The 19,325-nt window shown below is 36.8% G+C and overlaps 1 protein-coding gene across 1 annotated transcript in view; it reads right to left on the bottom strand.

The window, feature by feature from the left end:
- Positions 1-19,325, bottom strand: part of PLCZ1 (phospholipase C zeta 1) — a 60,033-nt gene that overhangs the window by 27,710 nt on the left and 12,998 nt on the right. The window contains exons 4-6 of the mRNA XM_052790221.1: positions 14,094-14,295; positions 12,603-12,747; positions 9,591-9,743 (exon numbers count right to left, since the gene is read on the bottom strand). Coding sequence (XP_052646181.1) covers positions 9,591-9,743; positions 12,603-12,747; positions 14,094-14,295 — 500 coding nt within the window. The remainder of the gene's footprint in view (positions 1-9,590; positions 9,744-12,602; positions 12,748-14,093; positions 14,296-19,325) is intronic.

Below are 19,325 nucleotides of genomic sequence, written 5' to 3'. Positions count from 1 at the left end.
TATATATAAAATGTAAGCATACTAAAAAGTTTAAATATGTAAAACATAATAGATCTTCCCTAGAGCATAATGGGACTTCAAGGCTGGCATAAGCAAAAGCCTCCAAGTACAATCAATTGGAACAAATATTTAAATAATTACATGAACAATACTTAGTTCTTGTACTAAACACGCATTCTGGTTAATGTGATGTACAACACAAATCAGAACAGCCGAAGTACTACGAGACTCCACGTCAAAATCACAAGCACTTTGGAATGGATCAGGCAAACCCACCTACTGACTACTGCAACTAATGTAAAAAGGGACAAAATTCAGTCCTCAGAAATGTAGAGAACAAACCCTGGATTTGGGTCATGAGTATTAAAAAGAGAAGAATAGATTCCCCTATTTAAATTTAGCGTGTTCTTCTCTCTTTGCCTCTCCTGACCAGTTGTAGGTGCTTAGTAAGAGGAATATCAAGTCCTGAAAATCTTGCTAAGGTTAGAATCAGTTTAAAGTTTTACAAAATTTTCTATTATTTCAAGAATTATATTACCGTCTTAAATACTGATATAGGGTAAAGATGCAACACCTTCCATGAAGTCTAACATGGCGGAAGCTTTTGAGGCATTGACAAAATTTATCTTGAATGAAAATAACAGGACACTATTGTTAAGTACAAATATTAAAAAAAAAGCCAACACCAGCATTCTTCAATGATTCAAGAAGAGAATCACACTTAGTAAAAGTGTGAATGAATGTCTTTGTGGCAGCCTTATGAATCACAGTTATTGAGATATTTTGAATCAATACTACCAGTAATGTCTGACTTCTAGTTAAATGGATATTAATTATATTAGGAGTACCTTTTTAGCTATCTCATAATAAGTTTTCATATGATACAGTTATCTGGTGAGAAGTCCCCTACATTGAAAATTCCAGTTCTGTGTTGTGCTCTGTAGTAGACACAAAATCGAGAATCTTTCTAAATGTTCTTTTATTACAAATACAAAAAACCCAAAACATACCTAAAGAAGGAAATTGGAAGGGGTGACACTGGCAGACTAATTTTCTGGATGAAGTGAAAACCTGACCATCCTTGGTAAAAGTGTATATATTCTAAGAAACACTCTGTCCTTAAAAACTATCTTGCAAGATATTATTTCTCATTCGTCTACCAGAAAGATTCCCACTCAGGAGCCAAACTTCAAAGATAAAGAGAGGATCAATTTGCTAATGGCTCAGAGGCTTGACCTATTATAACTGTTGGCCATAAGGTTAGATCCCATTGAAAAACAGGACCCTTAGCTGGCAATGCCTTGTTCTGTTTTACCTGAGGACTCCATCAGACATAAGAAAAATATGAAAACACACATAGACTTTCCCAACCATGCAATCAAAACTACATCTGACACTAATCTTGGAGAAAGTTCTAGTGCAGATGACTTTGCATTTCTTAGAGACTTTTAAGGCAAAAAATTGGGGTGTAACTGATCCACAAATATGTTGCAAGTAACACTGTTAACCAACCTGTTGCTCATGGTTCAAGAATCTGCCACAACTCAGAGTCAGAGAGTAGCAAGGGCCAGCAGCTGCACAAGGTGACCCAGGAGCTGAGGGTGAGAACAGGGCAGGCATGGGCCAATAACATCACCAACCAGGGCAACAGTAAGACAACTAGAGCTGGTCTGGTGATGGTAGGCAAGCTCAGAAAGCAGTCCAGTGACTGTCAGACAAGTCACAAGGCAGGTCCAAGGTCAAACCAAGAAGCCATTTCACATAAGTACAGAATGACTGAGCTTGGAAGGGACCCCTGGAGACCACCTAGTACAACCCCCTTGTTCAAAGCAAGGTCAATAAGAGTTAGGGCTGTGTCCAGTCAGGTTTTGAGCATCTCCAAGATGGACACTCCATAATGTCTTCAGGCAACCTGCTCCAGTGCCTGACCACCCTCACAGTAAAAATTCTTTCTCTCATCTTTAAATGGAATTTCTTGTATTTCAGTTTGTTTCCACTACCTCTAACCATTTCACTGAGAAAAGTCTGGGCCCATCTTGCTTTTCCTAATGAAGCCCAAGATAATGTTTGCCGCCTTTGCTGCAAAGGTACATTGCTGATTCATGATCAATTGTCCACCAGGACACCCAGGTTCTCTTCTGCAAAGCTGCTTTCCAGCCAGTCATCTCCCAGCCTATACTGGTGCATGGGGTTATTCCTCCCCAGGTGCAGAACTGTCAGTAAGGCAAGGCCAGGAACAGCAAGTTGCAAGCACAGGCACTGCATACTTATAGTGTAGCTCAGGCAAGGACCAAGTAAAAGAGCCTGAGCTAAAATGCAACTCCCAAGCCAATGTATGAGAGTGCATAGGTGGAGGTTCCAAATGAGGGCTCTTGCTCACAGTTTAGCTGTTTTCATGTAAGGCTGGTCCAAGGCTAAACAGCTGTGCTATATGAGAGATGACATTGTACCTAGGCAACTAAATCTCTGGTGGGTGGGTTGGAAGGGAATCCAAAGGATGATTACAGAGAAAGATGGTTACAGGTTGGTCAGGATAATTAGTCTGGTGTAGTCAGGGCCCTCATGCACAGATTCCCTACCACAGTTCAATGTTCCAAGAAGATACCTTGCCAAAAGAAGGATCGGATTTTTATACACTAAATAAACCATCAACCTAAGACCTACCTGGTCATACATATAAAGTATGGCAGTGGTTTGTTTTTAATTACCTTATAATGTTGCCTTACGATAGAGGGAAGTTATTAACAACAGGTAAGTGACTGTCGAATGTTCAATACATATCTGCGGAAATTATGTTCCCTCAAAAGACTGTAGAGTAGAGTACAATGACCAGAAACAGTGTACAAATCAGATGAGAATTCTGTAAGTTCTCACTAGAACTTAGATGATCGAGACATTTTATGATAAACAATAGTGTTTTTTTTATTTTTGAGGTCATCACCAAGGCATGCTACATTTAAACATCTTTCTTCTGATTTTTGTAAAGAATAGATGCCATAGACAGATTGAAAATGCAAAACAGTGGACTGGAAATGTTTTTGACTTGCTAAGAAGCAAAGATATTTCTGATGCAAAGACTTGGTCAAGACATTTGCATATGTGACTTTTAGGTCAGAAAAACAGGAATTAATCTCATCACTGAAGCAACAAAATCAGATATGTTAAAGCAGTCCTGATCTTGAATTTTTGAGTGAAAATCTTCCAAGTCCTACTTTTTCAATAACAAGAAAATAAGACTATAAAACCCTATAAAGATATGGGAGAGAAAAATTTGGAGATGGGTAGACTGAAAATTGAATCATATAGCCACAGGTTAATCAGACTATTACCCTTTTGTCAGATGTTACAGATAGTCAGTAAGAACCTATTTGTCAGAGATTATAGACAGCCAGGTACAACCAACTTTTGAAAGTTTCTCAGTGAGACAGGTCTTTACAGAGAAAGGAAGAAAGTGCAGTAACAATACGAATCTCTTAGACATACACTCAAATGTTATATGTAGATGTCGAAGACTGTGGTACTTGGTTCACCCAGACTGGTGAGTTCCGGGAAAACAGTGACTATTCTGGGAAAACAGTGACTGCGTATGGAAAGCTCCTTTTTATACTGAGTAGATACAGATGAAGAAAAAGGTGAAGGAAGAGTCCTGGCTATGGGGTTAGCTGGTTTTCCCCCTAATAGTAGGATTTAAAAAGCCCAGAGAGGATAAAGTTGTACTGGAGACCTTCTATGAATCTTTCTCAAGGAGCTTATTAAATAGGTATTTTTATTTAGATAGCATGGCTTTAATAACTATGGGGAAACCTTGGAGATCGTGGCCAGAACTGCTTCTGAACCACCACAACATAGTAATTGATCTTGCAGCTGTGTGGTAAACATTAAAGATGACTTGTAAAATAACAGTAGTTGCCACTTCACTTTCAGTTAACAATACACCAATATCTCTTTCCAATTTTGTGATAGGAAACCTGCAAATAATGAAAAATTCCTTAGTTCATGTGTACATCATGCCAGCAGTATAAGGCAGTTTGATGGACTACAATGCAAAATAATTGGGGAATAAGCCTTCATCAAAAGCTTCAATGTGTTTACATTCATTTTCGTGTGTTATATTTGAGGCTGACTTGTTTCTTTCAGTAGCTGTCAAACCTGTTCAAGAGGAAGGATTCAGCAGGGTAAGTAAAAATTGATCTCACTTCTAGGATTCTAATATTTTCTAAGTTCATATACAAGTTGCTGCACAAGACACCACATTCTGTCACTTTATACCAGCATAATCCAGGAGTGATGGTGCAATCAGCAAGGATCTCTGGCGCCAGTCAGTGATGTCAAATATAATTTAATGTGGGAACTGACTCAAAGTACCTGATATTCCAGCGAATATTAAAGGAAGTTCATGAAGTCTGTTTAGAAGCACCATAGTGGCCAAGGCTGCAGGGAGAGGATTGTAATGGGTCTGTTGCTTTGGGTGGCAAAATATCTGTGTGGGAAGGAGGTAAGAGGATAGATATGGTGGAAAAGATTGGTGAAGCTCAAGGGTGGCCTCAGTTTAGCTCATTGGATAAAGGGTATGCGTAAATAGCGCAAAAGCCTTCTCTTTCCTCTACTCCACATGTAGAGGAAGAATTGTCTGTTGAGATGCTACAGAATACAGTAATATCCCAGGGAATTAACAGCACTAGTATAACCAGCTGCAAGGTGAACATATGACTGAGACCAAAGAATTAAAAACCTTCTTTTCCTGAAGTTTTCTGGGGTTTGTGTTTCAGGGCAAGTGGGTGTTGACAAAATAACAGAGAGCAATAGCTTTCAGTGACCGTCCAATTTTCTTTTCTTGACCTCCTCGTGATTTTCACTTAGACTTACAATGGTAGGAGACACCATGCATGAGCTTTGGTCTAAGGAAGCACCTAAGAATGGGTTTGCTCTGCATTTTAATCCTTCTTTGAGACACACACAATCATCTCATCTGAGAAAGGTGTAGCTTAAAACCTACTTAGAACAGAAAGTAGGAGATTGATCAGACAACAGAGAAAAAAATTTCCACGGAAATCTCCAAATCTCCAAGATCTAAATAAGGACCTGTAATTGGCAAATGTTTCTATGAAGTGTTTGGAGAAATTATGTGGTACTCCACTTCATGTACAGACAAGGGCACCATTTGATTTGGATCTTGAAGAACATTGACAAATAGGTATTAAAAGGAAGCCTTGCATGTAACCCTTCATAGGAGGAGCAAAACTAGGAACAACAGTAGCTGTCAGATGAGGAGGATGTCCCACCCAAGAAACATAATGTTTCAGTCTCATGTGACAGGGAGAAGCTGGATGTTGAAGGTCCTTGCCAAAGAAATCTGAAAGAAAGGGGAAGGAGGGCTGAACTGGTTAGTCCAGAGCCAAATCTTTGAGGGATCCTACAAGCAGGTTGTTAAAAAAAGCCTAGCAAAGAAGGCAATAGCACAGGTCATGAGCACAAGAGGTGACAACTAAGTGATCAATAACTTGGTGTGATGCAGACAATCAGAGGACTTGAGGGACAGAAGTATGCCGATTGCATTTATAGGCATGTGAGACATGGCAGTAAAGAGGCTTGTGCTGTGTCCCTAGGGATATTATTAGATTGGAATATTGTCTAACAGAGCATATTATAGAAACTGTCTCTGTGGTTATTGTTAATTTCAATGAAGAGTGAAAGACTCTCTACCCTTTCAATCCCTCCCATCTTCCTTGCTGAGATCCAACCAGAAGGGAAGAGGGTGGATCTCAACTCAAGGTAGATGAAGATGACAAAAGAAGGTAAACAAGATTGTAGGGAAAATGGAGGTAAAACACTGTAACTCTAATCCAAATACCTTAATTTTTAAACTCAGAGTAAATCAATTCATATATATACACACACATAGTAAAGTGACTTGGAGTATGTTAACACTGAGCTACTTTAGTGTGACATTCACATTCATTTACAATCAAGATGAGTAAATATTTTAGTATATAAGCAATTTACCACCTATTTTTATTTTGCTTTAATGTAAGACAGTGTAACAGTCTAAAAAATGAAGCAACACTGAAGAAATCGTAATTTTAAATTAATATTTAGAACAAATTTTAAAAGCATACCCAATAAAGCATGCTAAGGAAAAAGCTAATAATCTAGGTGAAAGGAATGTATGTTGGCCACAGAACATGCTGAACAGAACTCTACAAAGAAAACTTAAGACCTGTTAGTACACTAAATTAGAGCATTTAATGATTTCTTTTAAAAAATGTTGCCTTTTGCTATATTTTCTACTGCGTTTTTTCAATATGCAGTGAAAGATACAGGTTCACATATAAATACATATAAGTTACATAGGAAAGTTTCAAAAGAGAAAACTGATTTCAAAGCTTTCCCTTTTTGTTGCCTATGAATATAATATAGATAGATACAGTTATCTGATAAGAATTTTGCTAGTAAAAGTACCCATGTAAGCAGGTACACTAGCTCCCCTGAGTGCATTATTCATAGCAATTTTTTTCAAAATGCATTATCAGGCTACTGGTCATATCAGCCTCTAAGCAAGTGTATTTACTATGCTTGAGCCACACCAACAAACATCATTCGGTTGAACCAATCACAATGAACTTTAATCATCCTGACACTTACTATATTTTATTAGACTTCCATTGGAAATCAGAAGACCGTCAAGTTTATAGAACAATGCCTTTACCCTGTTACTGGTGTTAACACTTCTGATGATACAATTTTGTTCCTGGGATGGCTTTAGCAATTGGGTTCCTATAGAATCATACAAGATGCAATAGCTTCTTCCCTATTCTTGCTAATGCTCTATCTTAAAAAAGGTGGAACAGTAAATGATATAGGTGACAACTGTATTTTTTTCAACTGAGAATCCTCAAAAACAGCATTGTAAATTATTCATTTATGGTTCTGTAACATCTCTTTTGCACTGCTTAAGTAAAGCTGGCTTAAGACTAAGTTCAGCATCTAGCTCACTCAAATGATAATGAATTTACCGAGGCCTTGAATATGCACAAGGTCCCAAGCTTTAAGGATGTGATGCCACTAAACTCCTTTTGAACATGGACAAAAAGTGGTTCTTAAAAAAGATGCTAGCCAAACATCAAATTTACTACTCTATTTGCAAATTCAGTCATAACTACATATTTCCATTGCAAAATAAAATCCTAATTATTTTTCTTAAGTGCTTGATCAGAGAAGCTAAGAGAAATGGAGATGATCCTAATCCTTGTTCATTCTCAATATAACTATTTATTAAATTCAGACTTTTGTAAATCAGCTGAGGACAGTGGTATTATTTAAGTAACTCTTATATCTTACATAGATGTGGACTACATCTCAAGTAACTTTTAAAAGATCTCACCTGAACAGCATACATTTAAGTGAGGAATAAGTATGGAACCCAGCAATGCATTTTCAGGCAAAAATTCTGCAGACCTGACTTATGAAAACTCTAAGCTATGGAAATATGAAGTATGAATTCCTTATATCACAGTAAACATATGGTAAGGGTCATATCTCATAGAAAGTAATATTTTTAAGTATGTGATTCAGTGACTCCGTGATTCAGATGCAGTACACTGATTTTGTGTTTGCTACAGAGGACATATAATCCTTGGACATCTATTAGACTGAATGCAGCTATGCTTTGAGAAGCTTTCAAACAAACCATTATGTTTAATACAGTTCATATTTTTTTCTAATTTACAGAACAGTTTTCAAGGTTGCAAAGTGATATCAGACAGTGTGATATAAAAAATATAAAGCTACAATCTAAAAAAATATGTTGGCTTACTGAGAAACTTATTAAGATGTATTAAATACATTTACAACAACGTTGCTATGAAAATATAACAGCACGGTAATACTTTAGCACTTTTTTTGGACATACAACTTCAAAAATGTTTTTTCCGTAACAAATACTTTACAAAAATACGTCTCTCTGTGTGTTGTCTTTTCTTATGACAATGTTTCCTCCCCATATTTTCATTTGCATTATTTCTTTTTCAGTTACTGTAAAAAAAAAAGGTATAAAATATATCTGATATATCACTGATAACAGTGACAAGCCTAAATAACTATTTTGTATATATGCATGTATTTGTGTTACAAGTAATTAAAAAAAAAAATCTTTCGACCTTGAAAGAAAATTATGTGCAAAGACTGGAACAATAGGAATTTTTTTGTTTTAGTTTGCAATAAAATTTTCAACACCCATCTAATTGCCTTTTCTGACTTCATATCCCAGGGGGTCTCAAGTCACCAGCTGAGAAACACTGTCTTAGGGAAAAACACACTGAGAAAGAGAGAATGTTTTTGCAGTAACAGAACTGGATGAAATAGTTCCATCAACATTGTTATTGACAAAAAAAAGTAGATTCAGGTTTCCATATCAATAACATGTTTAAATTTCAGGAAATTCTTTCTGTCTAAGGAACAAAAACTAAATTAGCAGAAAACAGATACACTAACATGTTTAAAGTGAAGATTTTTTCATTTTGGTTCAAAGCATAATGTTTAAAAATTTATACATTGTTTCCTCTTTTAAAACTAAAACACTGGAAGCCTCATTTCAGAGAAAAGGAAGAGAAGAGAGAAGGGAGAGGAGAGGAGAGGAGAGGAGAGGAGAGGAGAGGAGAGGAGAGGAGAGGAGAGGAGAGGAGAGGAGAGGAGAGGAGAGGAGAGGAGAGGAGAGGAGAGGAGAGGAGAGGAGAGGAGAGGAGAGAATTGTTCAGTTTAACCTCAAAATGTTGACTTCACAGGTCAACAGAAACATTGAAGCTGTTCATTATAACACAATGTTTCAATAACTTGAAATTTCCAAAATTAAATTAATCAGGTGTTTGCATAGCTCTCAGATTCAGAGTTCAGATTCAGTAGTACTTACTTCTACAATCTTTGGCAAGTCATTCACTACATATAAATCTGCCATCTTTAAAGGCAGATGCTCTTTTCTGTGTTTAGACTACCGCGTCTCCAACATAGGACTACTATAGATCAACCACACTATGATAACTTAATTCATATTTAATAATAGTTTAATTTAAAAAATCATGGTAATTTCAGTGTCGTTTCTCAGTTTTTGATATACAGGTTTATTCAGTGTTAGTAAGTATGGTTCAAAATAACAAGACACATTGCTACAGCTGCCATGTTTCCATACAAAATAAACTGCAACCCACAAACTTTACTTAACTGTATTTGTACATAAAATAAAATAAAACTTTTAATGCATCCAAAGCACCAGAAGTTGGAATGATGTGAACTGCAAGATCTAAGGCTTTGCAAAAATGTTGGTATGTTAGCTTCAGCATTGTACTGAAAACAGCTTTCCTTTAAACAAAAACTTCCATATCAATTCACATGATTCATTTTTGCTTTTTCTGTTTTCTTCATCTTTTTATGTGGGTTTTTTGTGTTGTTTAATTATTTTTTGTTACCACCTGAAGTCTATTTCAGACACCAGATGAGCAGTTTCATAAATTCAGTTTCAGAAGATTAAAAAACAAAACAAAAAAAAACCACCAGTTTTTTTTCCCTATCTTTCACAGAGAAAAATGCAATGTTATTACCTCAGGAGAAGGTAGTTGAGTCACCACTGTACCACCAGTTGTTGAAGTAAGAAGTTTGTCACCTAGAATACTTTCTAAATAATCTGCCATTACTTCCTGTTGCTTAGGGCTGCAGTGGTTCTCCAAAGACAGTACAATTGGATAGTCAGATGCCTGGAAATATAATTTAAAGGCTGTTATTATTAATAAATTAAAAAAAGGACTACTAGATTTCCTAAAATATCTTACAAAAATCCCCTTGGTAATCCGTATTTTGCTTTCTTTTCAAAACTATCAGAATATAAGTCAGTTGTTTCAGGTTAATTACACAATAAAAAAGCTCACAATATTTACATAAAAGAGAAAGCACAATTGAGGAGAAAAAAATGCATCCTCAGGAAGTTAAGGGGAGTTAAAACAGGGCTAGAAATATAGAGAGATGCAAAAAAACCAAGTAGAGAAATCAAATGAAGATCAGTTAAGAAGGACACAATACTTCATTAAAGAAACCAGGTAATATCTGTGGTGATCTTTGGAAAGCACATACTGAAATGTATTTGTCCAATAATCCACAGAAAATAATTTTTCAGAGGCATTTAACATACTGATTAATGTTGGATGTAAAGAAAGTAGGGAGAAAATAAGCGTTAAATCAGCCAAAAATCAGGATGATTCAACTGCACAGGGAAGAGTACAACCTGGAAGCAAAAAGCAGAATTTCTCACAGAGTTAATGGCTCAGCTAACACACAGAGCTTCTAAAGAATTATGCATTGGCTATTGTGTGTCTGAAACAGCGGTTCTCAACAAATGAACTTACAAAGAAAAAATAGGAATTGTAATGTCATCTGCCAAAAAAGGAGGATGGGGTAAAAACTCCTAGACACACTAAAGCATAAAAAATTATTTAGGTTAATTTCAAAGGAGACTTAAAGCATTCCAAATTCTAAAAACATCAGTGTTGACCATTTTGGTGTTTTTCAAAATTAAAGAAATCTTCATCTCTTCAGACCTAATATCTGCTCTTTCTTTTGCACCTAAAGGTTATATCACAGCTGTTGACTAAGTCATCCCAACAGGGAATTATCACATTGGGTACATGAATTTTTTTTGAAATAATGACTAAGTTTTGTGAAAAATAATTTCAATAAGGGGAAATAAGGGAAAAGAAAAGTAGAAAACAAAATTATTGCAATTTTCATGTACCTATAGGAAGAACTTGGAAGCTTTGACATAATCATGTACCTTTAAATTTACATTTGACATATTTTAGGGATAGCTTCTTTAGTGGCTAGCATCTATTTTAAAGGACAATGAAAAAAAACAATGATAAGTCAAAATTTGCTTTCAGCTAAACATAAATTGTAGCCACCAGTTTAATGTATGACACAGATTTAAAATATTTCTGTTTTGTGGGGGAGAGTGTTTGTTTTGTGTACAGAATTTCCTCCATTGTTTACACAGTTTTGTTATGAGGAGAGGTTTTTGGTTTGTTTTTAAAAGGTAAGATCCGGTTCTAAAATAGAAATTGAAATTGACAGAGTAAACCAGGATTTTTGCTTTAATTTATGACAGACTTTAATTGACTACATTTCAAGTTAACAGTATCCTTAAAATTTGCTCAGAAATCATTGCCTTCACATGAACAAGCTATGCATATTTTTTTATAATATCAAAAACTTTTGGGGGGACTCTTTACACCTTACTCATCACAGTACTCAAGCAAGACAGGTGAAACATGGGAAATTGAGTAAAAATAGAGAATAGCTTAAATGAGACATGTCCATTTAGACTGTGTAAATAAATCTCGTAAGTTACCAGTAATACTGGTGGCTACTAAAAACAACTACTCCGAATAAAATCTTTGCTTGGGCAGGACCTAAATAGTCAATTTCTATGGGAAGTACCATTTTATGTTTACCCTGCTTTTACACTTTTCCCTGGAGCATTTGCTATTGACCACTAGTAGAAGCACAGCTTAGCATGGATAGACAGCTCATATGAACCATTACCTATTGTTGTGATTTGATCATCTTACTGTAACTTGCACCTATTAATGAAGTTTGTATTATAGTTATGTACATTATGCTGTGTATTAGCAAAAACAGGAGAGTTATATCTAATGGTTTGGGAAGAACAGTGAAATAAAACCATATTATTGTTTTCACTATCTTTTAAAATCAAAGACTAATTAATTTTATATAGAAATCAGAACAGAAAAAATATAGCTTTGCTTAACTCTGAGAAGACTATAAATATATATGTATAAAAATCCATATAAATGTTTGATCATACGTGTATATATTCACACAGATAATGCTGGCCTGAATACAAAAGTTATCTTAATAGTTGTTCAGGACTTCATTTGAGCAGGAGTTTTGCCAGAAACCTATACAAAAGACTGAGACAGTGCCAAAAGCTCTCCAGCTTTCGCTGCATTGCCAGGGATAGGCAGAAGGGACATTGCCCTAACAAGTCATCTGACAAAAAGACTGCAGTAGGTGGTAACCTTTATCAGGCCTTGAATTCAATACAAAAAGAGAAGAAATAGAAAACAAAGTCTCAAACTCCCCTTTAATCTAACATTTTTCTCTGTATCATAAATTCAAGCATAGGATATAAGACAGACTGATAGCAACGGAAGAATAAGTGAAGTAAAAAAATTAAAAGATATAAAGGAGTAAAACATCAGACTGATTCTGAAGTGGTTGTTCACTTTGTATTCAGTCCTTGCTTAAATGACCTCAGGTGAGAATTCCACCTAACAAGCTAAGATCTTCTGAATTCCTTGCACCAAGTTTGGTTTATAATCATTATCAGCAAAATATGTTTACCATTCCATAAATAAAAAAGATATTAAGAACAGATAGTACAATTTTCCTGTAATTTATGTCAACAATGCCCCCTGCCACAAGCACTATCTCTGTTTCATTTTTTTTTACCCTGGAGAATCTCTGACAAGAACCATGTCCCTGGGCTTTATTAAAGTCACCATCACATTTTAACCAACATATATATATATACACACACATACCACAAATGCATACTTGTCTATCACTTGAATTACAGAATGAAATGGAATTTTGCTTGTTAAAGTGTGACCATGATACACAACAGGTTCATTGTTTGAGCCATCCCAGCAGTCAATTTCCAGGCAACGACATCCTTTCAAGAGAGCACTTCAAAAGAACAAGAGAAACAATTTTACAGTCAAAAGAAAGATACTACACTTTCTTATACAAGTCGCTGTATTTCTGATTACAAGCACATTGAATAATTACAAAAAAACCCTACTTTTTCATCAAAAAAGAAAAGAAATCCTATAGAAGTATGACAGCTATATTTTCTGCTGTTTATCTTAGGCATGATAGGTAATAAACTTTATTAGAGCATTAAGCAGTAAGATGGATTATCCGAATAACCTTCATTAAGAGACTAAAAACAAAGGTCAAAGATTTAAATAAAAGAATTTTGGAATTATGGCAAATTGTTGCTTGAAGAAGAAGAAGAAGAAATGTTTGAAAGGGCCTTTTGCATTACTATCCCAGGATTTGACTGCAAGTTTGAGAATGATTCTACTTAAAAGTAACAGCATCACAATTAGAGAATCAGGTTGTGCTTGGTCTTTAAATAATTTAGTTGGTCTCCCCCCACCTTGTTTCTAAGGGGGAGTACTAAAGTTTCTTGCATGCCTTAAAGTTACTCTGGTTTAATTTTTAATATGTTAATGGTACCCCTTAAAGGTCTTAGGTTTCTAGTATTTGGCTTGTTACTAATTTAAACATTTCTTGTAGATTATTTTACCCAATTACCAATCTGTCTTCTACTTCACTAAAGTAATACAAAGTAATAGGAATTCTAGACACCTGTCTTCCAAATTCTTAATACTTTCTGTTCCCCTCTGTATTGCCTTTATTACATAATCCATTTTCTCCTTCCCTGACCATTTCTTCTGAATATGTCTTGGCAATAAGGCACCCTGGTTTCCATCTCCTCTTGGACTCATAAGCTGCACATTCAAAGACAAAGTTTCTTCTCCCTCCTGGCTACTATTGTGCCCACATTTTTTTGTTGTTTTTTCTACACTGACTGCATTGCAACATACACTGATCACAGATATTCTTGACATACTCCACTGTACTGTGCCATTATTCCCTGTATATTGTTCAGATTAGAGTTTGCCCAGGAATTTTAATTTATTTCAGGGAGTTATTTATTTTTGCATAGCATGTTGAGATTAAAAACTGATTTAATCATATACTGTGCAGCATACTATAGATTTCATTTGCTGCAAGGTAGATTTTTTGAGATGTAAGTGAAAAAATAGATTGTTTCCAGACTATGAACACATGGTTTGGCAAATATATTGAGAAGTGTACACACAAAATAAAATACCACTCTCACATTTTCTACTGATATCTGTGATGGTTTTGTTCCTTATTGCCAAGCAGGATTACATGTGACAGTTCATTAAAAAAAAACCAACAAAGAACATTTAAAATATTAAAAACCAGTATCTAAATACCTGGTATATCCCCATAAATGACTGGGTCCTATTAGTTGGTCAGATATCAAGTAGGTGTTGTGAGAAGATGAAATAAAATAGTCACATAATGGATGGTTCATATCTTGGTAGACGGTCCTGTGATTGTTTTTAAATATCGAACAGTCTTCTGAGCTCATGTACCTTATAAATCCTTCAAATGACATTTGCCTTCTTTTCCTCACTGAACAAAAAAGAAAGCAAAAAAAATTCTGGTGTGAAGCTAAACTGATGGTTATATCTGTGTATTTTCCATAATTTTTAATAGCCAGTTCTGAACATTGCTAAAGGTTATACAGCATAACACTTTCCTGCAATTTTAAAATTCATAACAAACAATATAAACACAAACATCAGATGTGTGCAATTCTGGAGCTGAATTGCTGTGGTTCAAAATTATGAGAGGAAATAAACATGTTCTAACATTTTTATTCTTCTATGGACACCGTAAAAAGAGTTTGCAGTAATCCTAATATAAAGGAAAATATTTGTTGTTTAGTTTTGGAAAGTAAATGCACAAAGAGAATCTTTTTTTCTGTAGAAAGAACAGAAATTGTTCTCCAAAATGTCAGTGACTGTCAAAATAATCTTGCAGAAACTATGATTCCTAGCACCAAATGTCTTCCTCAGTAGTGGAAAACTCAAAATAAATACTAATGAAATAATGGTTAAATTAGAAGTATTTGAAATAAAAAAAGCATCTTAACAAAATAAATATCTGCCCACAAAGGTAAATTGCAAATCAAGCTTATTATATTACTGGATCTATAACAAAATGTGCTAATTGCCTCCATACCAGTGCTAGTCATCCCATTTGTTTTGTTTTTAACTGATTTAATGACAAACAGATCCATTATACTGCCAACTGCTGCTCCAATGTCATGCTTCAAATGTAGTAATTTTGCAAGTGATATAATCTCAGAAGTCAGCTTTGCTTCAAAACATAACCTAGATTGAATTAGTCAGGGATTTTGCCCAGTTGTGGCTCTAAAATAACCTTATTATTGTCACCATAGTAGGCTAGTGGTAATTAAGCAGTAAGTAATCCAAGATTACTTTCTGTTAACAATAACTTAAAGAGGTTAATGTATACAAACTTTTGACAAAAAAAACCCCAAACAAAACCAAAACCCAAAACACTTACTGACCTGTTAATTATCAGTATGGCTATAAGAATCACAATTTACAGGTTAGAATTGCAATTATCAGTCTTCAGTATTTGTACAGACTGAAAGTTTTCTATCTATCTGAATGAGAATTTATGAAAATCGTTCTGATGATGGTAACACAAAGAAAATAATTATTTCTAAATTACACAGGTTTTTGAACTAGAAAAACTTGCAATGTTTTAAAATGCCAAACAGAAATAGAAAATAAGGATGAAGACCCTCCAGACATCGTACATACATACACTGTTGTCCTTAACCCTACAGACACTATTCCTACCAGAAGTCTGTCGAAGCTATTCTTAAAGACATCCTAGTAATCCCATTTCAGCACCTAAGTAACCTTATTGTTAGAAAGTTTTCCACAATGTTTACCCTGAAACTCCCTTGCTGTCTGAAATATTTGTTCTGGTTTGTACTATTACTCTCCTTTTTTTCACAGTCTTAGGCACATATGAAGACTGCTATTACACTTCCCCTCTTTCCACCGTTTTCCAGAAGAAACAAATCCAATTCAGTGCGTCTTCTGTTTAGGTTAGGTTTTCTTAGACTTCTGATAATTTTCATTGTTCTTTCCACCTGGCGAACCTCCTTCCTGATGTTTGATGCCCTAAATGGAACATAGTGCTTCTCCTTATTGAACTCCATCCTTCTTTTCTATATCATCAATTTGCCAAGATCACTTTGACTTCTAATCTTGTCCCCTATTATACTTGAAGGTCTGGTGTTAATTTAATAAAACTAATTTCCATTCCATCATCCAACTTATCAATGACATAAGTGAAGTCTGGATCTCAACAAAATGCTCAATGAAACTGTAGATTGATGTAGCCTTTCATTTGACTCTAAGTCATTGATGACTAACTTCTCAGAGTAATTTTCTAATGAGTTGCTTATGTACCATGTAGTTATTTTGCCTGCTTCCTCAACCTGCTTTTTAGAATACAAGACAGTGTTAAAAAGTAAGATTTTTCTTCTATCCACCAGCACTGTTATTCTTTCACAGAAGAAAACTGGGTACTATTTCTCCATGGAATGTCATAGAATCATAGAATCATAGAATCATTTCGGTTGGAAAAGACCTTCAAGATCATCGAGTCCAACCATTAACCATGCCCCCTAAACCATGCCCTGGAGTACCCTGTCCACTCGCTTTTTGAATACCTCCAGGGATGGTGAATCAACCACTTCCCTGGGCAGCCCGTTCCAATGTTTGACAACCCTCTCAGTAAAAAAATTTTTCCTAATATCTAACCTAAATCTCCCTTGCCTCAACTTGAGGCCGTTTCCTCTTGTCCTATCTCCAGCCACCTGACAGAAGAGACCAACACCCACCTCACTACAACCCCCTTTCAGGTAGTCGTAGAGAGCGATAAGGTCTCCCCTCAGCCTCCTCTTTTCTAGACTGAACAACCCCAGATCCTTCAGCCGCTCCTCATAAGACTTGTGCTCAAGGCCCCTCACCAACTTGGTTGCCCTTCTCTGGACACGCACCAGCAGCTCAATGTCTTTCCTGTAGTGAGGGGCCCAAAACTGAACACAGGACTCGAGGTGTGGCCTCACCAGTGCCGAGTACAGGGGAACAACCACCTCCCTGTTCCGGCTGGCCACACTGTTCCTGATACAGGCCAGGATGCGATTGGCCTTCTTGGCCACCTGGGCACACTGCTGGCTCATACTCAGCTGGCTGTCAACCAGCACCCCCAGGTCTTTCTCTGCCAGGCAGCTTTCCAGCCACTCTTCCCCAAGCCTTTAGCGCTGCATGGGGTTGCCGTGACCAAAGTGCAGGACCCGGCACTTGGCCTTGTTAAACTTCATACGATTGGCCTCAGCCCATCAATCCAGCCTGTCCAGATCTCTCTGTAGAGCCTCCCTACCCTCAAGCAGATCGACCCTGCCTCCCAACTTGGTGTCGTCTGCAAACTTGCTGAGGGTGCACTCAATCCCCTCATCCAAATCATCAATAAAGATATTAAACAGAACAGGGCCCAACACCGAGCCCTGGGGAACACCACTCGTGACCCGCCGCCAACTGGATTTCACCCCATTCACCACTACCCTCTGGGCTCGGCCATCCAGCAGTTTTTCACCCAGTGAATAGTGCACTTATTCAGCCCACGAGACGCCAGCTTCTCAAGGAGTATGCCATGAGAGACAGTGTCAAAGGCCTTGCTGAAGTCTAGGAAAATAACATCAACAGCCTTTCCCTCATCCACTAGGCGGGTCACCTGGTCATAGAAGGAGATCAGGTTGGTCAAGCAGGACCTGCCTTTCGTAAACCCATGCTGACTGGGCCTGATCCCCCTCTTATCCTGGACTTGCCATGTGAGTGCTTTCAAAACAAACCGTTCCATAATCTTTCCCGGTACCGAGGTCAGGCTGACAGGCCTGTAGTTCCCCGGATCCTCCCTCCGACCCTTCTTATAAATGGGAGTCACATTGGCAAGCCTCCAGTCCTCTGGGACCTCCCCTGTTGACCAGGAACGCTGATAGATGATAGAGAGTGGCTTGGCAAGGACCTCTGCCAGTTCCCTCAGTACTCTTGGATGGATCCCATCAGGTCCCATAGATTTGTGAGTGTCCAGATGGCGTAGCAGGTCCCTAACTAATTCCTCCTGGATTAAGGGGGGTATGTTATGCTCTTCATCCTTACCTTCCAGCTCATGGGGTGGAGTACCCTGAAGATGACTGGACTCACTATTAAAGACTGAGGCAAAGAAGGCATTAAGTACCTCGGCCATTTCCTCATCACTGGTTGCTACGTTCCCTTCTGTATCCATTAAAGGATAGATATTCTCCTTGGGATTCTTTTTACTGTTAACATATTTGTAAAAACATTTTTTGTTGTCCCTTACAATAGTGGCCAGATTTAGTTCTAGCTGAGCTTTTGCCTTTCTAATTTTCTCTCTGTATGATCTAACAAGATCCCTGTACTCCTCCCAAGTTGCCCGCCCTTTCCTCCAGAGATGATAAACTCTCCTTTTTTTCTTAAGTCCTAGCAAAAGCTCCCCATTCAGCCAGGCTGGTCGTTTTCCTCGGCGGTTTGACTTGCGGCACATGGGAATAGCCTGGTCCTGAGCCATTAAGATTTCCTTTTTAAAGAATGTCCATCCCTCCTGGACCCCTTTGCCCTTCAGGACCATCTCCCAAGGGACTCTCTCAACCAGTGCCTTGAAGAGGCCAAAGTTAGCCCTCCGGAAGTCCATAGTGGTGGTTTTGCTGACCACCTTCTTTGCCTCACCAAGAATTGAAAATTCTACCATTTCATGGTCACTAAGCCCAAGACGGTCTCCAACCATCACACCATGGAATGTCCTGACAAACTGTTACCCATCCTTACCATCTTAGAGGTGATTACATATTCAATATTTGTTCCAGTTTTTTCTGGTAACTGACTGGTGTCTAGTCCCTTGGATGTTCCCTTTCTAAAATAGATATTACATTTGATCTTTTCCAGTCTTTCAATTCATCATCCATTCTGCACGTGTTTTCAAAGGTAACCTGTATTAGCCAAGTTTGTTACAGTCAATTTTCTAAGAACTCGGGATTTGTCAACTTCTCTTCACTGATCTGATTAAGTCATTTAAGCATGTCCTATCCCATTTTTTTTCATATTTTTGACTGAGATCTTACTCTGGTCTCATTAATAATATTAGCCACCTGATTGTACTTAGGTAGTACATCAAGAATTCCCTTCATCTTTCTTTTAACTAACATATTTACAGAATGACTTATTGCTACCCTGATGACTCTTCATAGTTGTATCGTATTTAGTATCTTGACTTTTTTGATTTATCTACATGCACATGTTATATTGTTTTATACTGGTAGCAATAAGATTAATTTTATACTTTCTGGGTCTTTAAAAAATTTTGAATTTTTTTAAATGTTACTCTAAACAGAATACATTCATCCCATATGCTTTATCTATAACGAATTACATGAATTGTAGACTTAATTCCTTTGAAGAGAAAGATTTTAATCAATAGTATCTGGTTTTCATTTTTGATTAATTTATTTTTCATGCTCTATATATTTCTTTGTGTAA

This window comes from Harpia harpyja, chromosome 6 (assembly GCF_026419915.1).
Source record: "Harpia harpyja isolate bHarHar1 chromosome 6, bHarHar1 primary haplotype, whole genome shotgun sequence".
NCBI lineage: Eukaryota > Metazoa > Chordata > Aves > Accipitriformes > Accipitridae > Harpia > Harpia harpyja.
The sequence above is the reverse complement of the archived record's forward strand: the minus strand, read 5'-3'. Positions and strand labels throughout refer to the sequence as shown.